The sequence below is a fragment of the Scomber scombrus genome, chromosome 16, assembly GCF_963691925.1.
Source record: "Scomber scombrus chromosome 16, fScoSco1.1, whole genome shotgun sequence".
NCBI lineage: Eukaryota > Metazoa > Chordata > Actinopteri > Scombriformes > Scombridae > Scomber > Scomber scombrus.
The window spans coordinates 10,308,241-10,325,854 of NC_084985.1; the positions used below are offsets into that span (position 1 = coordinate 10,308,241).

At 40.0% G+C, this 17,614-nt stretch overlaps 1 protein-coding gene across 1 annotated transcript; it reads left to right on the forward strand.

Annotated features, from left to right (window-relative positions):
• The first annotated feature begins 7,368 nt into the window (after window positions 1-7,368).
• On the forward strand, window positions 7,369-16,456 carry sall3b (spalt-like transcription factor 3b). Its single transcript, XM_062436500.1, has 4 exons — window positions 7,369-7,450; window positions 11,922-14,930; window positions 15,054-15,391; window positions 16,064-16,456. The coding sequence occupies exons 1-4, from the start codon at window positions 7,369-7,371 to the stop codon at window positions 16,454-16,456; spliced, it is 3,822 nt and encodes a 1,273-aa protein (XP_062292484.1).
• The last annotated feature ends 1,158 nt before the right edge of the window (window positions 16,457-17,614 follow it).

The window sequence follows — 17,614 nt, forward strand, 5'->3', positions numbered from 1 at the left end:
ATAAAGAAAAAAATCAATACAGAAACACAGTGTTAGATAAAAGCAGAGAGGGGGAGAGAGCTGGCCAAGTTGGGTGTAGTGAATTAAAGCGATCAGAAATTTCCCGGACACTCAGCCCTCAGTCTACATAACCTAACAGCCCTGTCTTGGTGCTGTCTATCACACTCCGCTCTCTGTTCAATCCCTCTTTGTTCACTTTTGATTTCTTTTTGGTCTATTCTCTGTTTGCTTTGTGTTTTGGGATGAAGGACCTGCTCCCATTCAGCTGCAATAACTGCTGAGTGAAGGTTTTGGATATTGCGAGGGAGCCTGTTTGGGTCTGAGCTTCCATATCAGCTTTGACAATTACTGGTCTCTCTGGAGGGGCGTGAGGATGGACCGGAGTGATCAGCCTCTTGTTTTTAGATGCACTGGGTCGGTCCAACACTTTGGTCCGGACTGAAATATCTCAACATCTGTTTGATGGATTGCCGTGAAAATTTGCACAGACACTCATGGTCCCCAGAGGATGAATCTGTCTGACTTTGGTGATTCTCCTGACGTTTCCTCTAGCGCCAACAACAGGCTGACTTTTTCAGCTTATCCAGTGAACAAGGCACAGAAGATGATTCCTACTGACTTTTCCTCTTGCACCACTATGATGTTTCCGTTTGGGGTTTGGAGTGAAATATCTTGACAAATATTGGATGGACTGCCATAAAAATGTTCTCCTCACAACTTTGAATTGTGACAACTTTGGTGACCCTTTACCTCTTCATTTAGTGCCATTATCAGGTTGCATGTTTGAGCTGTCCCAAATTCCTGCAAAGCTGTACACATTCCCATAAGTCACTTTGTGTTTAATGCTAATTAGCAAATGAACTAAGATGGTGAACATGGGAAACGTTATACCTTTATCACTGTGAGCATGTTAGCATGTTGATGTTAATGTTAAAGGTGACATATTATGCACATTTCCAGGTCTATATTTATATTCTGGGGCTTAAGTGTAGTCTCTTTAAGGCCTCCCTCCTGAGGAGCCCACTCTGCTCAGATTTTTCAGCAACAGTAGAGGATTAGTAGATTTAACTTCTTTTTCATGTTCTTTACATGCATCCCTACAGGCTCAAGCCCGAATATAATCCGAAATATGTGAGTGGCCAACATGAACAACACATGGAGTGACCTGACCAACAATGCTCAAAACAGACAGGCGTTTGTGGGCATGTGTAAACAATCTGACGTCACCACGAGGCGGAAGTAAAGATAACTTTTTCAACAAAGCTTTCAGGGCAGGCTGGCTTTTGACTCTCGAGCAGCATTTATACACATGTTCACCTCGTTTTTTTTTAACTTAGTCATTCTACATCATGACAACATAAAAAAAAATCTAAATCACAAAATGCATGTTATGTCGCCTTTAAGTTCAAAACACTGTTGTACTTATCCACTATCATGGCTCCAGACCGTTAGTCTTGTTTTCACATTAACTAGTTGTCTAAATATTTGGTAGACTCAATTTTATGTTATAAATAAATTTGGAAAATGTATTTTCAGTCATTATTTGCACGAATGTGCATAATATAATTTTTTTAACCAATTGTCACTATCAGGAATGTGATGCCACGCAAATGTAATATATTACTAATTGCAACCTGAATGAGCTGCTCTGGCTGTAATCTCTTATTCTTGTTTCACCTGCTGCTTTTCCACCTCTCTCTCTCTCTCTCTCTCTCTCTGTCTCTCTCTCTCTCTTTCTCTCTCTCTCTCTCTCTCTCTCTCTCTCTCTCTCTCTCTCTCTCTCTCTCTCTCTCTCTCTCTCTCCTCTCTCTCTCCCTCTCTCTCTCTCTCTCCCCCCCTCTCTCTCTCTCCCCTCCGTTCTTTTAGCTCTTCAGGTACCAGATCACATCGACATCTGATGAGCTGTAGCAGATATCAGGGCTGCATGTGATGCTCTGCAGGACGTATTTCAAAAGGGGTTGGGGTCATATTTCACTGTTTCAGGGCTAGGGCGCTGTCATGTATTAATTAAAATCCGAAAACCCTGTATTGATTGTGTTATCAGGCTAGTGCAGCCTGGGCCTGGTGTATTGATCCGGCCTGTGATTTATGATCATTTTCAAGAAAAATCCTTTTGTGTGATTATATGAGGAAACAGAGCCTGAGTGAGTGTAATTCTTTTAGATCTATTCTGTAGCACTGTGGTGGAGGTGGAGGGCTAACAGACTTCCACCCTGAAGCCCCTCAGAGGAGAGACATTTTCAACTAAAAAATTGTTATGATCCAGTCAGTTTCATTGAAAAAGTAAATCAAATGAACTCACAGGCTCCGCAGACTCATAATTTAAAAACGGGCTGGAGCCTGTTGCTTTCAACCTTTCACTTCTGACTGATTAATATTGTTAACTCTGTCTCAGTTTTGGAGTTTTAACTCACTTTGGCTTCAACTAAAGACCTTGTTCAACCTAACATTTCCAGGTGTAGGAACTGAAGTGTCCAAGTCAAGTCCAAGCAAACTCATCTGATAATGGATTTTACATTATGGCAGTGTTTGAGAAGCAGCGACAGCGAAACAGAGTCATCATGTTATGGTGTCCAATGTAATTTAAATATTCAGTCAACACAAATCTCAAGAAGTACAATTTTCCCCACCTGCTCTGAGTATTCACGAGACACTCATATGTGCTGAGATTTTGAGATATCCCCCTCTGGAAGTTGTGCGACCACCTCAATACAAAGAAGGTAAATAATTTGTTGTTTGTCCTGTTTAAAGCACTGACAATGAAACTCTCTTTTCAAAAACAGTACTCACAAATAACTCATTTGCGTTTGTGCAAATAATGGCTGTTCTCTTTAAGAAGTAACAGTAGAGATGGCGTGATGTTTTGGAAGGCAGTGACAAATGATGTGGTCATGTCAATAAATGTGCCAGATGAGAAACACTCGTATGGGTTGCTTTAAGGAAATGAAAAAGACCTATGTTAGTTGTAATTAACCTCACTGCGGACAGTTCATTTCACTTCATTGAGAGTATTACTTTGTTGTTTAGTTGTTCCCTTTTATTGCCCTTTAAGCTGGTTAAGCTTTTGAAAAATCATCTTACTGCACTTTGTCTGATTATCTCAAGTATTCTGTGTCAGCCCCAGACATATGTGTAACTTTATACACATTTCAACCTCAGATAAATCTGATATTTTTGTTATTGTTAAAAGCGCTGTGATCTCCTTTAGAATTAAAATTAGGTTCTGTGTGTTTGAACAATGTTCGGCTTCACAGCATGAGTTCATAATGACTGATCCATCTGTGGGTCAGTGAGGCTTAAGGGGATAAAGTGACAAATGTTGCATTTTTGGGGCAACAGGTTAATTGTTTATTCAAATACACATTTAACATTGAATTTGAAAAATGCAATTTTTCATTCATCCATTTTCTTCACTGCTGATTCTCTAAGGGGGGAGCAGGGGAGGTGAAGTTGACATTGGGAAAAGCCCTGCACAGATCACCAGAGAGATCACATTCACGTTCACATTAGTCACCGATTAACCTAACCAGCATGTTTTCGGTCTGTGGGAGGAAGCAGCCAGAGACAACCAACTCAGGCACGGGGAGAAAATGCAAACTCCACACAGAAAGGTTCCTGCTGGCCGATGGGTTCAAACCCAGAATCCTCTTGCTATGAGGCGATAGTGCTAACCACTGCACCATCTTTCTGCCCTGCAATATTTCAAGCAAACTAAATTCAATTCATTTAAACTGTATAAGGTTTGCAGAGGAAATCTCTGAGAAGAAATCTCAGCAAAAAAAACCCAAACAATCGGCATAAGAGTAAGTGAGAAAATATGTGTTATGGGAAATTGGGTGAAAAACTTCCCAAACTTTCTAATTAATCTATGCAGATACTTACAAAATAGACGTCCATTTGAAATGAGTTTTCCCTCTTACTTGCTAAATCCCTCAATTTGAATGGATAAGAGTCTAAGTCTTCAGCAGTCTAAGTCTTGTCATGTCTTTTGTCTGACACATCTCTGCAGAGCACTACATTTTTCCTGTGGCTGATCTGTGTCTGTCTGAGCAGGCGGGTCAGGGGCCATTAGCTTGTCATATCTCCATCTGAGGCCTCATGCTCGGTACAGGAGCTCTCACATTCCTCAGCTGGCACAGGCTGACAGCACGCGGCTGTATCTGCTCCTCCGTTCAGCTGCTAGTAAATCAAAGCCTATACTGTAATTTTCACATGGACAGAAAGTGGTCGCAGGGAATTTTCTCAATTCTGCAGACTCAATTTTCAGTTTTATATGGACAGTATATCATCCTTGATGACAACCATGTCACTCAAAAATGACTCACTACAAGGTTGTGTACTTACAGAGAGGAATTTAGAAGTTACTTAATAAATATTTAGCTGCTATTTTTTCTTACGTTTTTAAATGAGTTGGCTCTAGAAAGTGAAATATTATTTTACAATGAAGGAGTAAGGCTAGATTTGTATTATATTTGCATTTACTTTGAGCATTTCAGAGTACTTCATTAGTGTTAAGGAAGTCCAAGAGAGTGGACAGAATACCATGTACACTACACAGTGTTCTTTTATGTATTATTTCAAACAAATGTTGGTTGAACTTTTAGGTGATTCTGTGGTGCTGTTGTATTGGACTATATTATGTTGTATATTATCATTATGTTACATTATTATTATTATTATTATTATTATTATTATTATTATTATTATTATTATTATTATTATTATGTCTAGAGGGTGGACAAAATAAGAGAAACAATTTGAAGTGTAATGAACTATTGCTGTTCTGTGCATCCCCTGGACAAATTAATTTATTCAAGGCTGTAGCTTCCACTGTGGCCACTGACATCATGTCCTCAGTATTTCAGGGGAATGAGGGAAAGTTTTCACTTTTTAGTGAAATCAGGTGTGGAAACAGTCAGCCACTGACTACATCATCTCATATTTTAAAGCTTCCTCCTCTATTATGTCAGATCCCATTGTGTATACAGCTTTATATAATCATGTAATTTTGTGAGATTAAAATGAACAGTGTCAGTGTACCTGCTAACCCTAACCCTTTTTTGCAACATTTATATATAAAAAAGAAGATATTTAGTCACTTAATAAGACATTCTACAACGTGATCAAAGACTCTTATCTATAAGAGCCTCATCCAAGATTTATGAGTTTTTTCTAAAATCCTATGGCCCTGCTTAGATTGCAATCTAGTACAGCAACTCCACTGACCACTGCCTCAAAATTCAGAGAGTTGAATCAACATGTCTCTTCCACACTGTCTCCAGTTAAACCTTCATAGTGGTAATATGTGTTACATGACTATTTATTCAGATACATATCATTTTAAATGTCTAGATTTTGTGTAATTTCATGTATTCACAGACTTCATGTAGTACTTTGATAAATCTAAAAGTTATTCAAATGACTTGAGTCAACCCCTGCATATACAAAAGCCCGCACCTTCTATTCACTTCTGTTGTAAGAGATAGATAGAAGATAAATTTCCATAGCTCGTCATGCTAAACAATACAAATGAATGTATTTGTTCCTCTCACTAACAGATGTACACAATCATTTAATTCAAGTGGTGCTTTAGGCTGTGAGCATTGAGTCTACGTTGGTGCAGGCCAAGTTAGAATCTGGAAGAGATCATGGTCAAGTAGTTGCTAGTTTGATTTTGTGTGCCGACGCTGGTTACAAAGAATCAATATCGAATCAAGGAGGGTTGAGTTTCTAGATAAGCGCTCTTGGCCACTCTGGCTATTCATCATAAGTCTGTAGAAACCTGATAGGTCAGAAGAAATTATATTCCAGCAGGAGTGGGGCCTCCTTATCTCTCCATAGCAGGGGAATAGGAGACATGCCGATCAATACCAGGCTGTTGTGTAGTACTTGCAATTATCAACAGCTGATTCTGTCCTCCCCCTGCTGCATCTTTTAATACCACATAATTACAAGTTTTGGGACAATGCCTGATGAAAAGGGATTACAGCTCCAGAGAAGTATGCTTCGTTCTTCGCACAGCTTTGAAATAGCTACAGTCTGTGGAAGAGGAGGATCAAACAATAACATTAAAACAGATTCTGTTATACACTTCATACTCGTATTTGGCTTTATCTATCATTTTGACTTTTTGGTGATATCTTTAGTGCTAAATAATCAAAGTTTTAGGCCTATTTTAAAACATTGACTTGTAGTTGGTGAGTGTAAGTCACCCAACAACCAAAACTTAGCCTATATAAAACTACAAAAATGAAAGTCTGGTAGGCCTAGTTTTTGTCTTTTATATTCACATAAAACTTAAGATTATAAACTGAGTTCACTGAAATCTTTCATCACTCACAGTAAGATGTCTTTTACAGCATAGAAACATTTTTCACCCTCTTATGGCGCCAAATTGTGGGAGGTCGTAACAAATGAAGCAAGGGCTCCAACACCTCCTGTGGTATCCTGGCAGTAGCCTATCGCAGTCGGCTGAAGGGCATTTAATGATGGACCGGAGGCGGAGGCAACAAGGAGAGCGCCGGTGCCTCGGACAAACCAGGGAGTCGGGCACTTCCGACAGTCACCAGTTTGAGGTCGGACCTCTCTGCGACCTGAGTGAGCTTTTAAAGCACAAAGTTTGACTTTACGCACGTATTTAATCCGCCGACTACTGGTTTGAGAGGCTTTTCATCTTTTTACGCAAGAATCACCTCTTCTGCCTCGTCGCTTCGGGACTTTACGCTTCTTCTTTTTTTGAAGACGCGACATACAGCCTGTCCTCCTGTGGAAGGATAACTGCTTCTGCTAGGTGGCTCTGCTGTCTTAACTGTGTGTGTGTAAGGCGAGAGATTCAACCGGGACATCTTCCCATCCACAGCCCAAGAAGCCAGCTCAAACTAGAGCGTCTCTTTTGATATAAACGCACCTAAAAAAGCTCAGGTGGAGGCAAGGGAAAAAAAGTACATCTTAAACATTTATGGACTATACCAAGATGCACCATTTGAGCACAAAGTTAAAGCCAAGACTGCTCCAAAACGCATGAGACGCCTCAGGACTATACCATGATGGAGCTGCTCGGAGTTGTGCGTAAAAGCAGCTGCTCACCGGACAGGAAGTGAACTAATTATTATTAAACCCCATCCCTCATTTCCATATCTAGTGTGAGTTGGCTGGACCGCAGCCAATCACCCACTGAAGGGCAGCAAGAGTCGTAAAAGCATTATCCTTCCTCCATCATAATTACACTGACATGCGCAATCTGCACACGGGCATCAACACCAGACACTGTTCGCTTATTTCACCGACCCCGCTCCCTCTAAAGGGTCCCATTCGCTGGTTGTAGATGATCCGGCGAAAGGCAGCAGCCACTCGCAGAGAAAGATCAACATGTCCCGCCGCAAGCAAGCCAAGCCGCAGCACCTCAAGTCAGACGAAGAAGCGCCACAGACCGGACTGCTGCGTAAAAATGGTATGTGTCCGGGAGTCTTTAAGCGACTATTTTTACCTCAGCTGCTGTTTGACACAGCTGAATATCTGTTTGGATCACCAGCATAAAGAAAAACAAGAAATGCTTCATTCAAAGGATTATACTACACAGAACACGTTTAGGTATAGGAATAGACTAAGACAAAACGGTGTTTAGAAAATGTAAAAAAAAAAAAAAAAAAAAAAGTCGGCAAAACTCCATGTCGCCAGTCAGACGAACGATAGAGTGATTCAACTTGCTAAACTTTTCAGTTTCTGTCTGACTTTTAAACGTTTAATTTGATATTTTTTAACATAATTTAGTTTCCACAAGTAAGATTTCAGTTTTAAAGTGTGCCAAATGAATCTCTGCCAGACTAAAAAAAAGTTTATGATCAGGTCAGGAAAAGAGAATTGACTGACTTATATTTTAATCAGTTTTCAACGTGTTTTTAAAAAAAAAAACATCCAGATTTATTAACTCGTGGAGAGGTACAAACAAGCAGCTGTGAAGATGATGGCACTTCTGAGGAATAACACCAAATAAAACCATCATCGTGTTTTAATTTAATTTACGTTCAACAGTCTTAGGGGCGGTGGAAACAGGGCCTAATGTGAAACGCACTGTACCGCCAAAAACATCAAAATACACAATGAACCCACATAAATAGCCACTAACAATCAATGACATATATCTAATGTTATTTAATGTTTTAATTCTGCAGATTATGTCCAAAGTTATCCTATGTTTTGGCTCGAGGCCTTCCTGACAATTTATTAAACTTAAATTGAAATGAAAGACATTGACATTATAAACCAGGAAAAAAATTACATGAACATGTAACATTAAGAAAAGCAGAATCAGTTTGAAATGGTTTTTTTATGTTCACAACAGTGTATTTACATGCCTGGGGACTCTTGTATTTTAATATAATGCCTTATTAACATTGCTTATATATTGAGTGAAAATAATTTCATAAATAATATAAAAAACTAAAGATTCAATGGTTCACAGCATCTATTGTTTATAATCTTAATGTTTTGTAAGGAGACAATACTGATAAAATGATTATCAGTAATTATCAGCATTTTTAATATTATTTGTAACCAGACCTCACTTACTCAATCATATTAGCAGCCTGTGTTATGAAACACCAGAAGCCTTACATAATTTCTAATATTTTAATATTTAATCAAACAATTGTATTTTCTCTTCGTGTACCTGCAGGAAAGCCTGGATGTTATTTGAACCTTTTAATCAGCTCTAACAGCTGAGGATATCATATCTGCAAGAACATTTTAACCATAAATTGACCTTTAAACCACTGAGTTGATTTCAAATGTTTATCCAAAACTGACTGAATTGTAAAATTGAATTTGGCCTGAGATCTTTTCCTTTGGTGCAAAATCTATGAGACCACGGTTTTGCATCCTAGCAAACTATAACTGGCAGTATATACATTTAAATTAATCTAAATTAATATAATGTAATATGATTCATTTCGCATCTGTGTATTAATTTATATTATTGTCGACTTTGTTCATATTTATGGCGACATTGTCTGTTTATTCTCAAAAGCAAAAGGCCTGTAAAACAAGAAACCATTATAACACGTTAATTCAATTCACACTCACAGTTCTTCTTATGTGTCTTTATTTACAGTTTTATGTCACTTTCTTATTATTTGTAGCTGTGCAAAGGTGTCGAGTGTGAGAGGCCCTCCTCACTCATGCCCTCCCACAGTCCTGCAGCCAGGCGGGGGGCTCCGCCACTCTGAGATGGGCTTTGATAGAGCCTGCTGACTTAACCTTTGTCAGCCTCACCCTGTGAGGGGCAAGTGCTCCGTGTCTGGATCATAATACAATTAGTACATCTGAACCATCGACCTCTGAAGCCCAGAGGTCACACAGAGAAGCAAAGAGGCATTATCGCTGGGCTGAGAGTGTGTTTGCTTTGCAGCTGCAGCTTGATCTTTTTTTTTTTTCTCTCATTGCCAAACCACACAGCAAGAAACAGACATAAATCTGTTTTCTGCTCCCAAAATTATGGATAGAGTGAATTACGAGAGTGAAATTTTTAAATAAATTTCTGTCATTGTTATTATATTTGGACATATAGTCAACGCTTTAAATCAAAGCTGATCTTTTCTTTGTTTTCTCTGGAAGTAAATCTTACAAAGTGCAGACAAAATGCCGAGCTAAAACACGGAAAGCGTTTTCGCTCCTGTGTTTGCTGAATCGCCTTGGTGATCTTCAGACCACCCACTTGGTTAGCCAACGACTGATTATTTACTTCTGACAGGTCGTACTTTCAAATAGATTTTGTTCAGTCCACACTCATTGCACTCTGCTTTTCTGAGCTGAAAAGAGTGTAAATCAGGTTTTATGATCTCAGTTAATGCAGGCATTGCACAGTGTGTTTGAATGAAGATTTGGTATAATTGTTAATGTACCTAATATGTTTGGCTTGAGCACACTGGGACTCATTGTTTCAGGTGGTAAAACCTGGTGGTAATTGGAGTGCATTGACTACAACTGCAAACACACATGAAGACAGACATATATATTCATCTTCACTCCAACACAAACATATACATATGTTTAAATAGTTTTTTTGCCCAAATTTACTGTGTTTAAGATATATCACATACACACACACACACACACACACACACACACACACACACACACACACACACACACACACACACACACACACACATACACACACTGCAGTGTCATAAATTATTTTGTTATTAAGAAGTGGCAGAAAAAATTCTTTCAATGGATTTTTATCTTTAAAATAAGTATTTAATGTCATGGTGCAACAAAAATGTTTGCAAAGTGATTTAATTCTAAAATCCAATTGCATAGTCAAACCTCCACAATCTCATAAGATCCATCCCACTCCTTTACTCGTTATGAAATGGTTATTCATTAATTGGTGTGGGGAAGCCCGAGTGTATGTAACAATGATTTACTATTGATTTCCCCCAAAATCTTTCCATCTGCTATCGCTGTCTGTTTCCTAATGGGGCAGAGCCTGAGCAGATGCAACAGTGATTGTAAAGTCAAAAATCTTTTCAAGAAAAATGTCACGTATCAGCTACTGTACCACAAGAGGAGAAAGCAAGCTAAGATGTCAAAAGTTCACTGTAAAACTGAAAGAAAAAGAGTTTTCTGAAACTGTGTTGTAAGATTTAGACATAACCAAATGTAATAATCTGATTAAAAAAACAGTGGGCTAACATAACAATACTAAAATACACATTGCATAATAAAAAAATGTAGTTAGGAAGAAATCACGTATGCTTATTTGTCCATTTAGTGGCTTTATCTTGTTTTTCTTGCTTTAAATGTAGATTTTGTTCCAGTAAAACATGTTAACTTTACAAATAAACTTTAGGTATTCAGATGTAGTGAAGAATAGAAATAACCCCACTTTCAATTAAAGGAGTCAAATAATAAAAATAGTATAATATTAAGAATATTACATTATTTGTTGCCTGCTGCTGCTTGTCTTACAATCATTTGATACAAAAAGTTGTGTTCTTCTGGAAATGGAAAAAGACAAGTAAGTTAATCAGAGCTTCGAGTACGATCAATAATTAAACAACAAACCTCAGTCACAGGAAAGTGTGAATCAAAATAGTGATTGTCAACTGGCTTCACATTATTTGATTAAACTTCTGGATCCCTAATCAGGGTAAAATGAAGACAAAATGTTGTGAGCGCACTTTTTGTTTTTTTTGGATGACAAGTTACTAAATTATATAAATGTTCACAAAATCAATACACGGTATGAAATTTCATTATCTGTCTGAATGCACAATTGCGATTTATTGATTTTTCTAAAAGATTTTAACATTTAAAAACAGCCAGTGTGATTTAAAAACTGTTAATACTTTAAAGAAATGTTCTTATAGAGCCTGTTGAATTTTAAGTTTTACTGTGGTATCATGTAATAAAAATTAACTGTCATGCAGCTGCACAAGCTATAAACTTTAAGTGCTTGGGAAAACATTTACTTTTCCAATTCCGCATATAAATTCAGAAAAATAAAGTGGCTACTCTTTGCAATTAAAACTTTTTAAGTGGCTTCAAAGATTTTAAAAAAGAACGCTGTGTAAAAATACTGTACGTACAGTATACTCTCCCACACTCCCTATGTATATGTTTGTATTAGTAGAAACACAGATGTTTTTGTCATTGTAGCAGCATTACATCAAATGATCTGTTCCAAGTTGTGCTTTGCATCATTTTATAGAAACCTCCTTTTAATTCAGCTTGACATGTTTGTTATCTTTGGGATCTCTGGTGGAATTTACAGTTCTGTGTGTTTTAACAATGTTTGGAAAGATGGACTCGCTGGTGGGTCTGTGGGGATTAATTACAGTGTGGTAAAGGATATTTGTCTATGCAATTAATGATCAATTTTATATTCTTAATATTTCTTTTTTTCCCCCTGGTTTCAGGCCTCACAGAAAGTGTTGAGAGAGAGGAGACTAGTGGAGTTGAGGGTCACCACAGCAGTGAGGAAACACACATTTGTGACAAATGCTGTGCTGAGTTCTTCACTTGGACTGAACTGAGGGAACATCAGAAAGTCTGCACTGAGGATCCCTTGGTGCTGATAGTGAAGGACAATGAGGGGATGCATGTTCCTGAGGAATCTTCTATCGGACCCTCTCCGGTCCCTAGCATGGCATCCAGTGACTCGTCTGCAGTCGAGTCAACAGACGCTGGCTTTGAGCTGGGAGAGACACTGGTGAATGACAATGACAGCCTGGATAATTTAGAGGAAGGGAGAGAGCGGGAAGAAGCCATGGAGCTCGAGCATTGCCCGCAGGACAAACACACTACAACCTCCAGCCCTCAGCCTACAGATTCAGCTGAGCCCACATCACCCCAGATGTCAGCTGCTGGCAGCTACAGCCGGCCGAGTACAAATGTGACGTTGGAGATCCTTCATAGCACCAGGGTGGCTGTTGCCCAGTTCTCCCAGGGGATCAACAGCAGTGGCACTGGAGGAAAGGCAGCTTCAGCAGCCATCCCAGTGATCCTGGAGCACCTGCTAGCTCTGCAGCAACAACAGGTCCACCAGCTGCAGCTTATTGAGCAGATCTGCAGCCAGGTAGCCATCATGAACAGACAACCAACCCAGGCAGCGTTAAACCCAATGTCCAGATCCCTGTCTCTAGCACCTATCCCTTTCCCATCCCAAGGCATCATCCCTCCTCCTATCCTGCCACTGTCAGGAACGATGCCCTCAACCATCAATGGACAGGCTGCTGTTTCTTTGTCTTCTGCGCTTGAAAAGTCACAAAGTCTCCCCTCACAAACTGTATGTAGGCATTCCACCTTTAGAGACGTTACATGTACCTCAGCCTCCTCAGAAAAATCAGCCCCACCTCTTTCCAGCTGCAGCAGCAGCAGCAGCATCTCCACATTATTGCCTCCATATCCAGGCTCACACACGTCCAGCATTAGCTGTACTCAGACACTGAGCTCCTCCAGCCCACTCTCCCTGGGGCAGAGCAGTCTCCTCAGCTCATCCTCTAGCCTGCCATTTCTACCTCAGAGCCCCCCAAGCAGTGTCATTTTTCCCAATCCCTTGGCTAGCATTGCCGCCACAGCTAATGCACTTGACCCTCTTGCAGCCCTGATGAAGCACAGGAAAGGAAAACTGCCTAGCGTGTCCTTGTTCGAAACGAAGCCCAGCCCAGAGGATCCCTTCTTCAAGCATAAATGCAGGTTCTGTGCCAAAGTGTTTGGCAGCGACAGTGCTCTGCAGATCCACCTGCGCTCCCATACAGGAGAGCGGCCCTTCAAATGCAACATCTGTGGCAATCGCTTTTCCACAAAAGGGAACTTAAAGGTGCACTTCCAGAGGCATAAAGAGAAGTATCCTCATGTCCAGATGAACCCATACCCTGTGCCAGAATATCTAGACAATGTGCCAACAAGTTCTGGGGTTCCCTATGGGATGTCCATCCCCCCAGAAAAACCTGTCTCCTCATGGCTGGATAACAAACCTGTTGTAGCAACTCTGTCAGGCTCAATAGGTCTTCCGCTTTCCTCCAGTGTTACCAGTACTGGAGGCTCAAATTACCCTGTAAGTGTAACACCATCCATTAAATCTCCCTACCAGTCAGCTACTGGTGAATGTGTATCTTTGTCACCTAACCACAGAGGCAGTGAGGCTCATTTCTCTCCTGTTTCAGAGTCTCCGCAGTCTAACCGTGAGACAGAAGCATCCAATATACTGAAAACCGAGGGGGTACACCTGCCTCAAAACTGCACCCTGAGACTGAGAGCCAACCCAGTAACAGAGGCAACCAGCACCACAATCCCATCTGTGGCCACCACACCTGAACCTGTCACTTCAGCATCACCTGTCTCCAACTCTCCACCTCTCTCATTAAACTCAGAAGAAAGTACATTCACAGCAGGTGGCCTCATGGACTCTATGCAAACATCTGAAACCTCAAAGCTTCAGCAACTGGTGGAGAATATTGATAAAAAGATAACAGACCCCAACCAGTGCGTCCTCTGTCACCGTGTCCTTAGCTGTCAGAGTGCGCTGAAGATGCACTACCGCATTCACACTGGCGAGAGGCCCTTTAAATGTAAGGTTTGTGGCAGGGCTTTCACCACCAAAGGCAATCTAAAGACTCACATTGGCGTTCACAGAGAAAATCCTCCAGTTCAAGTGCAACATTCATGTCCCATATGCCAGAAGAAGTTCACCAACGCTGTTGTTCTTCAGCAGCATATCCGTATGCACATGGTCGGGCAGATTCCAGACTCAACTCTGTTGGACGGGCTGCAGGAGATGGATGGTGACGTCTGTATCAATGAGAGGAACTTTGACAGTCTCAGCAGCAATGGAAATGACCTCAATGATGATATTTCCATGGAGGATGATAATGAAGATGATGATGAGGAGGAGGAGGAGGTAGAAAATATGGAGGAAGGTGTCAGTCTGTTTAAACCAGTGAGCTTTGTTTGCGTTTCGCCTCCTAAGTCCTCTGCAGTTGTTTCAAGTATAGCAGCCCTGGAGAACCAAATGAGGATGATTGACTCTACAGTAAGCCTAAATCACTCCTTTGGTATTCAATCTCTGACAAATGGTTTTAATGACAGCCGCCAACTTAATACTAAAGGCTCTTTATCGGAGAAAAGGGTGGAGAGTTTTAGTGCAAACAGCCCAAATGTGTCCGAATCCTCCTATTCACCTGGTGTATCAGCGTCTCCTATTCAAAGCAACTCAGAAGGCATGATGGTGAGATCACCTGCAGTGAACAACAGGCCAGAATCTCAAGAGTCTTTGGCAGTCTCAGTGAAGAGAGAACAACCTGAGTCTCCAACCTCTGCATCAGCAGCTTCAACCGCCCAAGAGCTGAGAGGAATACAGCCGGGCAAACTATGTGTGAAAGAAGAGACTCCTTATAGTACGTCACTCCAACTGAGCAGAGAAAGAGGTACATTGAAATGTCTTGTTTCCTTTTAGTGAAATTGTCAGCACTTGTGAAAGTTCAGTTTGGTGTTTAAAACATTTTAATATCTGTTGAAAGTTTGAATAATGTTACATTTTATTACTGCAGGTCAAACCATTCCCAGTCTGGTTACCAGCACATCATCAAGCATGATAAAAACGGAGGTGAACGGTCACAGTCAGTCAAACAACCCGACCGAAGGGCAGCACCCACCTTTCAGTGTCCACATCCCTGCAGCTTATCCATCAGTCGCCAGCCCAGGAATGACCTCCCTGCTCGGCACTGCGCCTCCTCGCCGAACACCGAAGCAGCACAACTGCAACGCCTGTGGAAAGAACTTCTCGTCAGCCAGCGCCCTTCAGATCCACGAGCGCACACACACCGGCGAAAAACCGTTTGTCTGCTCCATCTGCGGCAGAGCTTTCACAACTAAAGGCAATCTGAAGGTAGATTTGAATTAATTACTACATTCTAAAACTAAATCCTTCAAGTGTTTCCACTGCACGTTTCAAACTATGTGGTGTTGTATAGTGGACCATACTTTCATCACAGGGCAAGGCAGCATAGAGTACAGTACATGGCAACAGTGTAACCTCTCTGCAGCTGTAGAGAAACAAAGCATTCACAGGGTTTCTCTTGCATAAATGGGCTGTGTACCTTGCCAGGGAAAAGTGCAGAACAAAAAAAGAGAAAGTAAAGCCAGTTCATAAAGCAAGTCATTAAACTGTTAAAACATAAAACATTCCTGGATACATATTCTACATTGCATACTCACATACTTATTCTCAAAAAATACATGCTTTTATATTTACAAAAATTATCACAATCATTACAATTTCTCAGAAAAAATAAAAAAATGACCAGTTATCAAAACAGTTTAACTCTATATCAGAAAAGCTATAGGCATTCAAAAACCCATTAGTTTAAATTTTTTTAAGTAGGCATACCAATATATCAATAGAAAGTGTGACTATTAAGTAGTTTAATGGAGAGAATAAAGTACTAACTGTTCCATTGGAGCTGGCCTGATTACTGGGGCCATCCATGCTTAATGTTTTTTGTATTTTGGGGGGGAAAAAACATCCACCACATGTAACATGTTCTGATTAAATCTGCAGGTTCATATGGGAACTCACATGTGGAACAATGCACCGGCCAGGAGAGGCCGTAGGCTGTCGGTGGAGAACCCCATGGCCCTGCTGGGTGGAGAGGCAATGAAGTTTGGAGAGATGTTTCAGAAGGACCTGGCAGCTCGAGCAATGAATGTAGACCCTGGATTTTGGAACCGGTACGCGACAGCTATCACCAACAGCCTGGCCATGAAGAACAATGAGATCTCAGTGATTCAGAATAGAGGCATCTCTCAGCTTCACCCTATAACTGCAGGCATGGACAGAGTGAGCACCGCAGGAAGTCCAATAACGAACCTAAACAAGACTGGCATGGACCTGGGAAATAATAGGCATTTTTCTATGCTGATTGATGACAGTAAAGAAATTGGAATCAATTGAATAAAGCTAAATGGTGATGAAATACTTATGCAAACTATTATGGACATTAAAATATTTGTAAAACATATTGTTTGTTCTTATATATTATATATAGACTTAAAAAAGAACTTTTTATCAATTGACAGAGAACAGTAGGGTATTCACATTTTGCTATTTTACTTTACAGTCATTTGTGAATGTTTTTCTTTTCTATACAGTACATAAGTTGTTTAACTTGTACCTGAGAATTCCTACGGTGCTTTGACGTATGGTTGCTCTGAAGAAGGGAACATATGTTCAGATCAATAATGCAAAGAGTCTGCTCTCTTCTGGACAGCTGCCCAATGCTGCTAGCTGGTGCAAAGCACAAAAATATGCTCATAAATATGATCCACAATTACAAACTGCAATGATCTGTTGTCAATGGTATGGTGAAAATTTGTCATTCTTGAACAACAGCTGAACAGAATAAAAACTAGAACAAACAGTCTGTATGTTCAATTCACAACCTCACACTGTTTAAATACTGAATTTTTTTTTTTTACTTGTCTTTGTCATTTAACACACTACTTCAAAGACACTGGAGTAAAAAGTCCAACATGAACAGAGCTCTTGCATTCATTTAATTTCATGTAGCTTGACATGCATAACTAATTACTACTTTTACTTCTCTACTGGACCTCATGCATTGTGCAATCCCTTAAAGTCTTCAAGACAAAAAATGTCTTCAAAAATCTGTATAAGGACAAACAGAAGAGGCTCAAGATTGTTCCGATTCAACTCAGACTAAATGCATTTGCAAACATGTTATTCCTGTATTCTTATTTATCTAAATGTTTTGATAGTAGCCCTACAGTGAACTGTACCTTTCTCAAGCATACTACAAAACACAGCACTCTGGATAACAACAACAACAACAATATACATAATATATAATAACAATAATAATTATAATTTAAATAAACCATTTTATCATTTTGGTGCAATAAATACGTTTTGTATCATTTGAAATGGTCTCTTTTGAAATTAAACCTACTGATGTAAACAGATGCACGTTCCTGCAGTCCATCTCGACTGTGAACGGTGAAATGAAAAAGTTTATTTTTTTCCTAAGAGCAACTCTTCATTTATCAGAAGCACATCAGAAAATAAAATTCTGTGGGGGGGGGGGGGGGGGGA

What these genes read in the sequence shown, in the direction of transcription:
- sall3b (XM_062436500.1), top strand. Translation starts at nt 7,369, where the DNA reads ATGTCCCGCCGCAAGCAAGCCAAGCCGCAGCACCTCAAGTCAGACGAA. An exon ending in CCAACTGAGCAGAGAAAGAG is followed by an intron (nt 14,931 to 15,053) that starts GTACATTGAAAT and finishes TTATTACTGCAG; the next exon opens with GTCAAACCATTCCCAGTCTG. An exon ending in CAACTAAAGGCAATCTGAAG is followed by an intron (nt 15,392 to 16,063) that starts GTAGATTTGAAT and finishes TTAAATCTGCAG; the next exon opens with GTTCATATGGGAACTCACAT.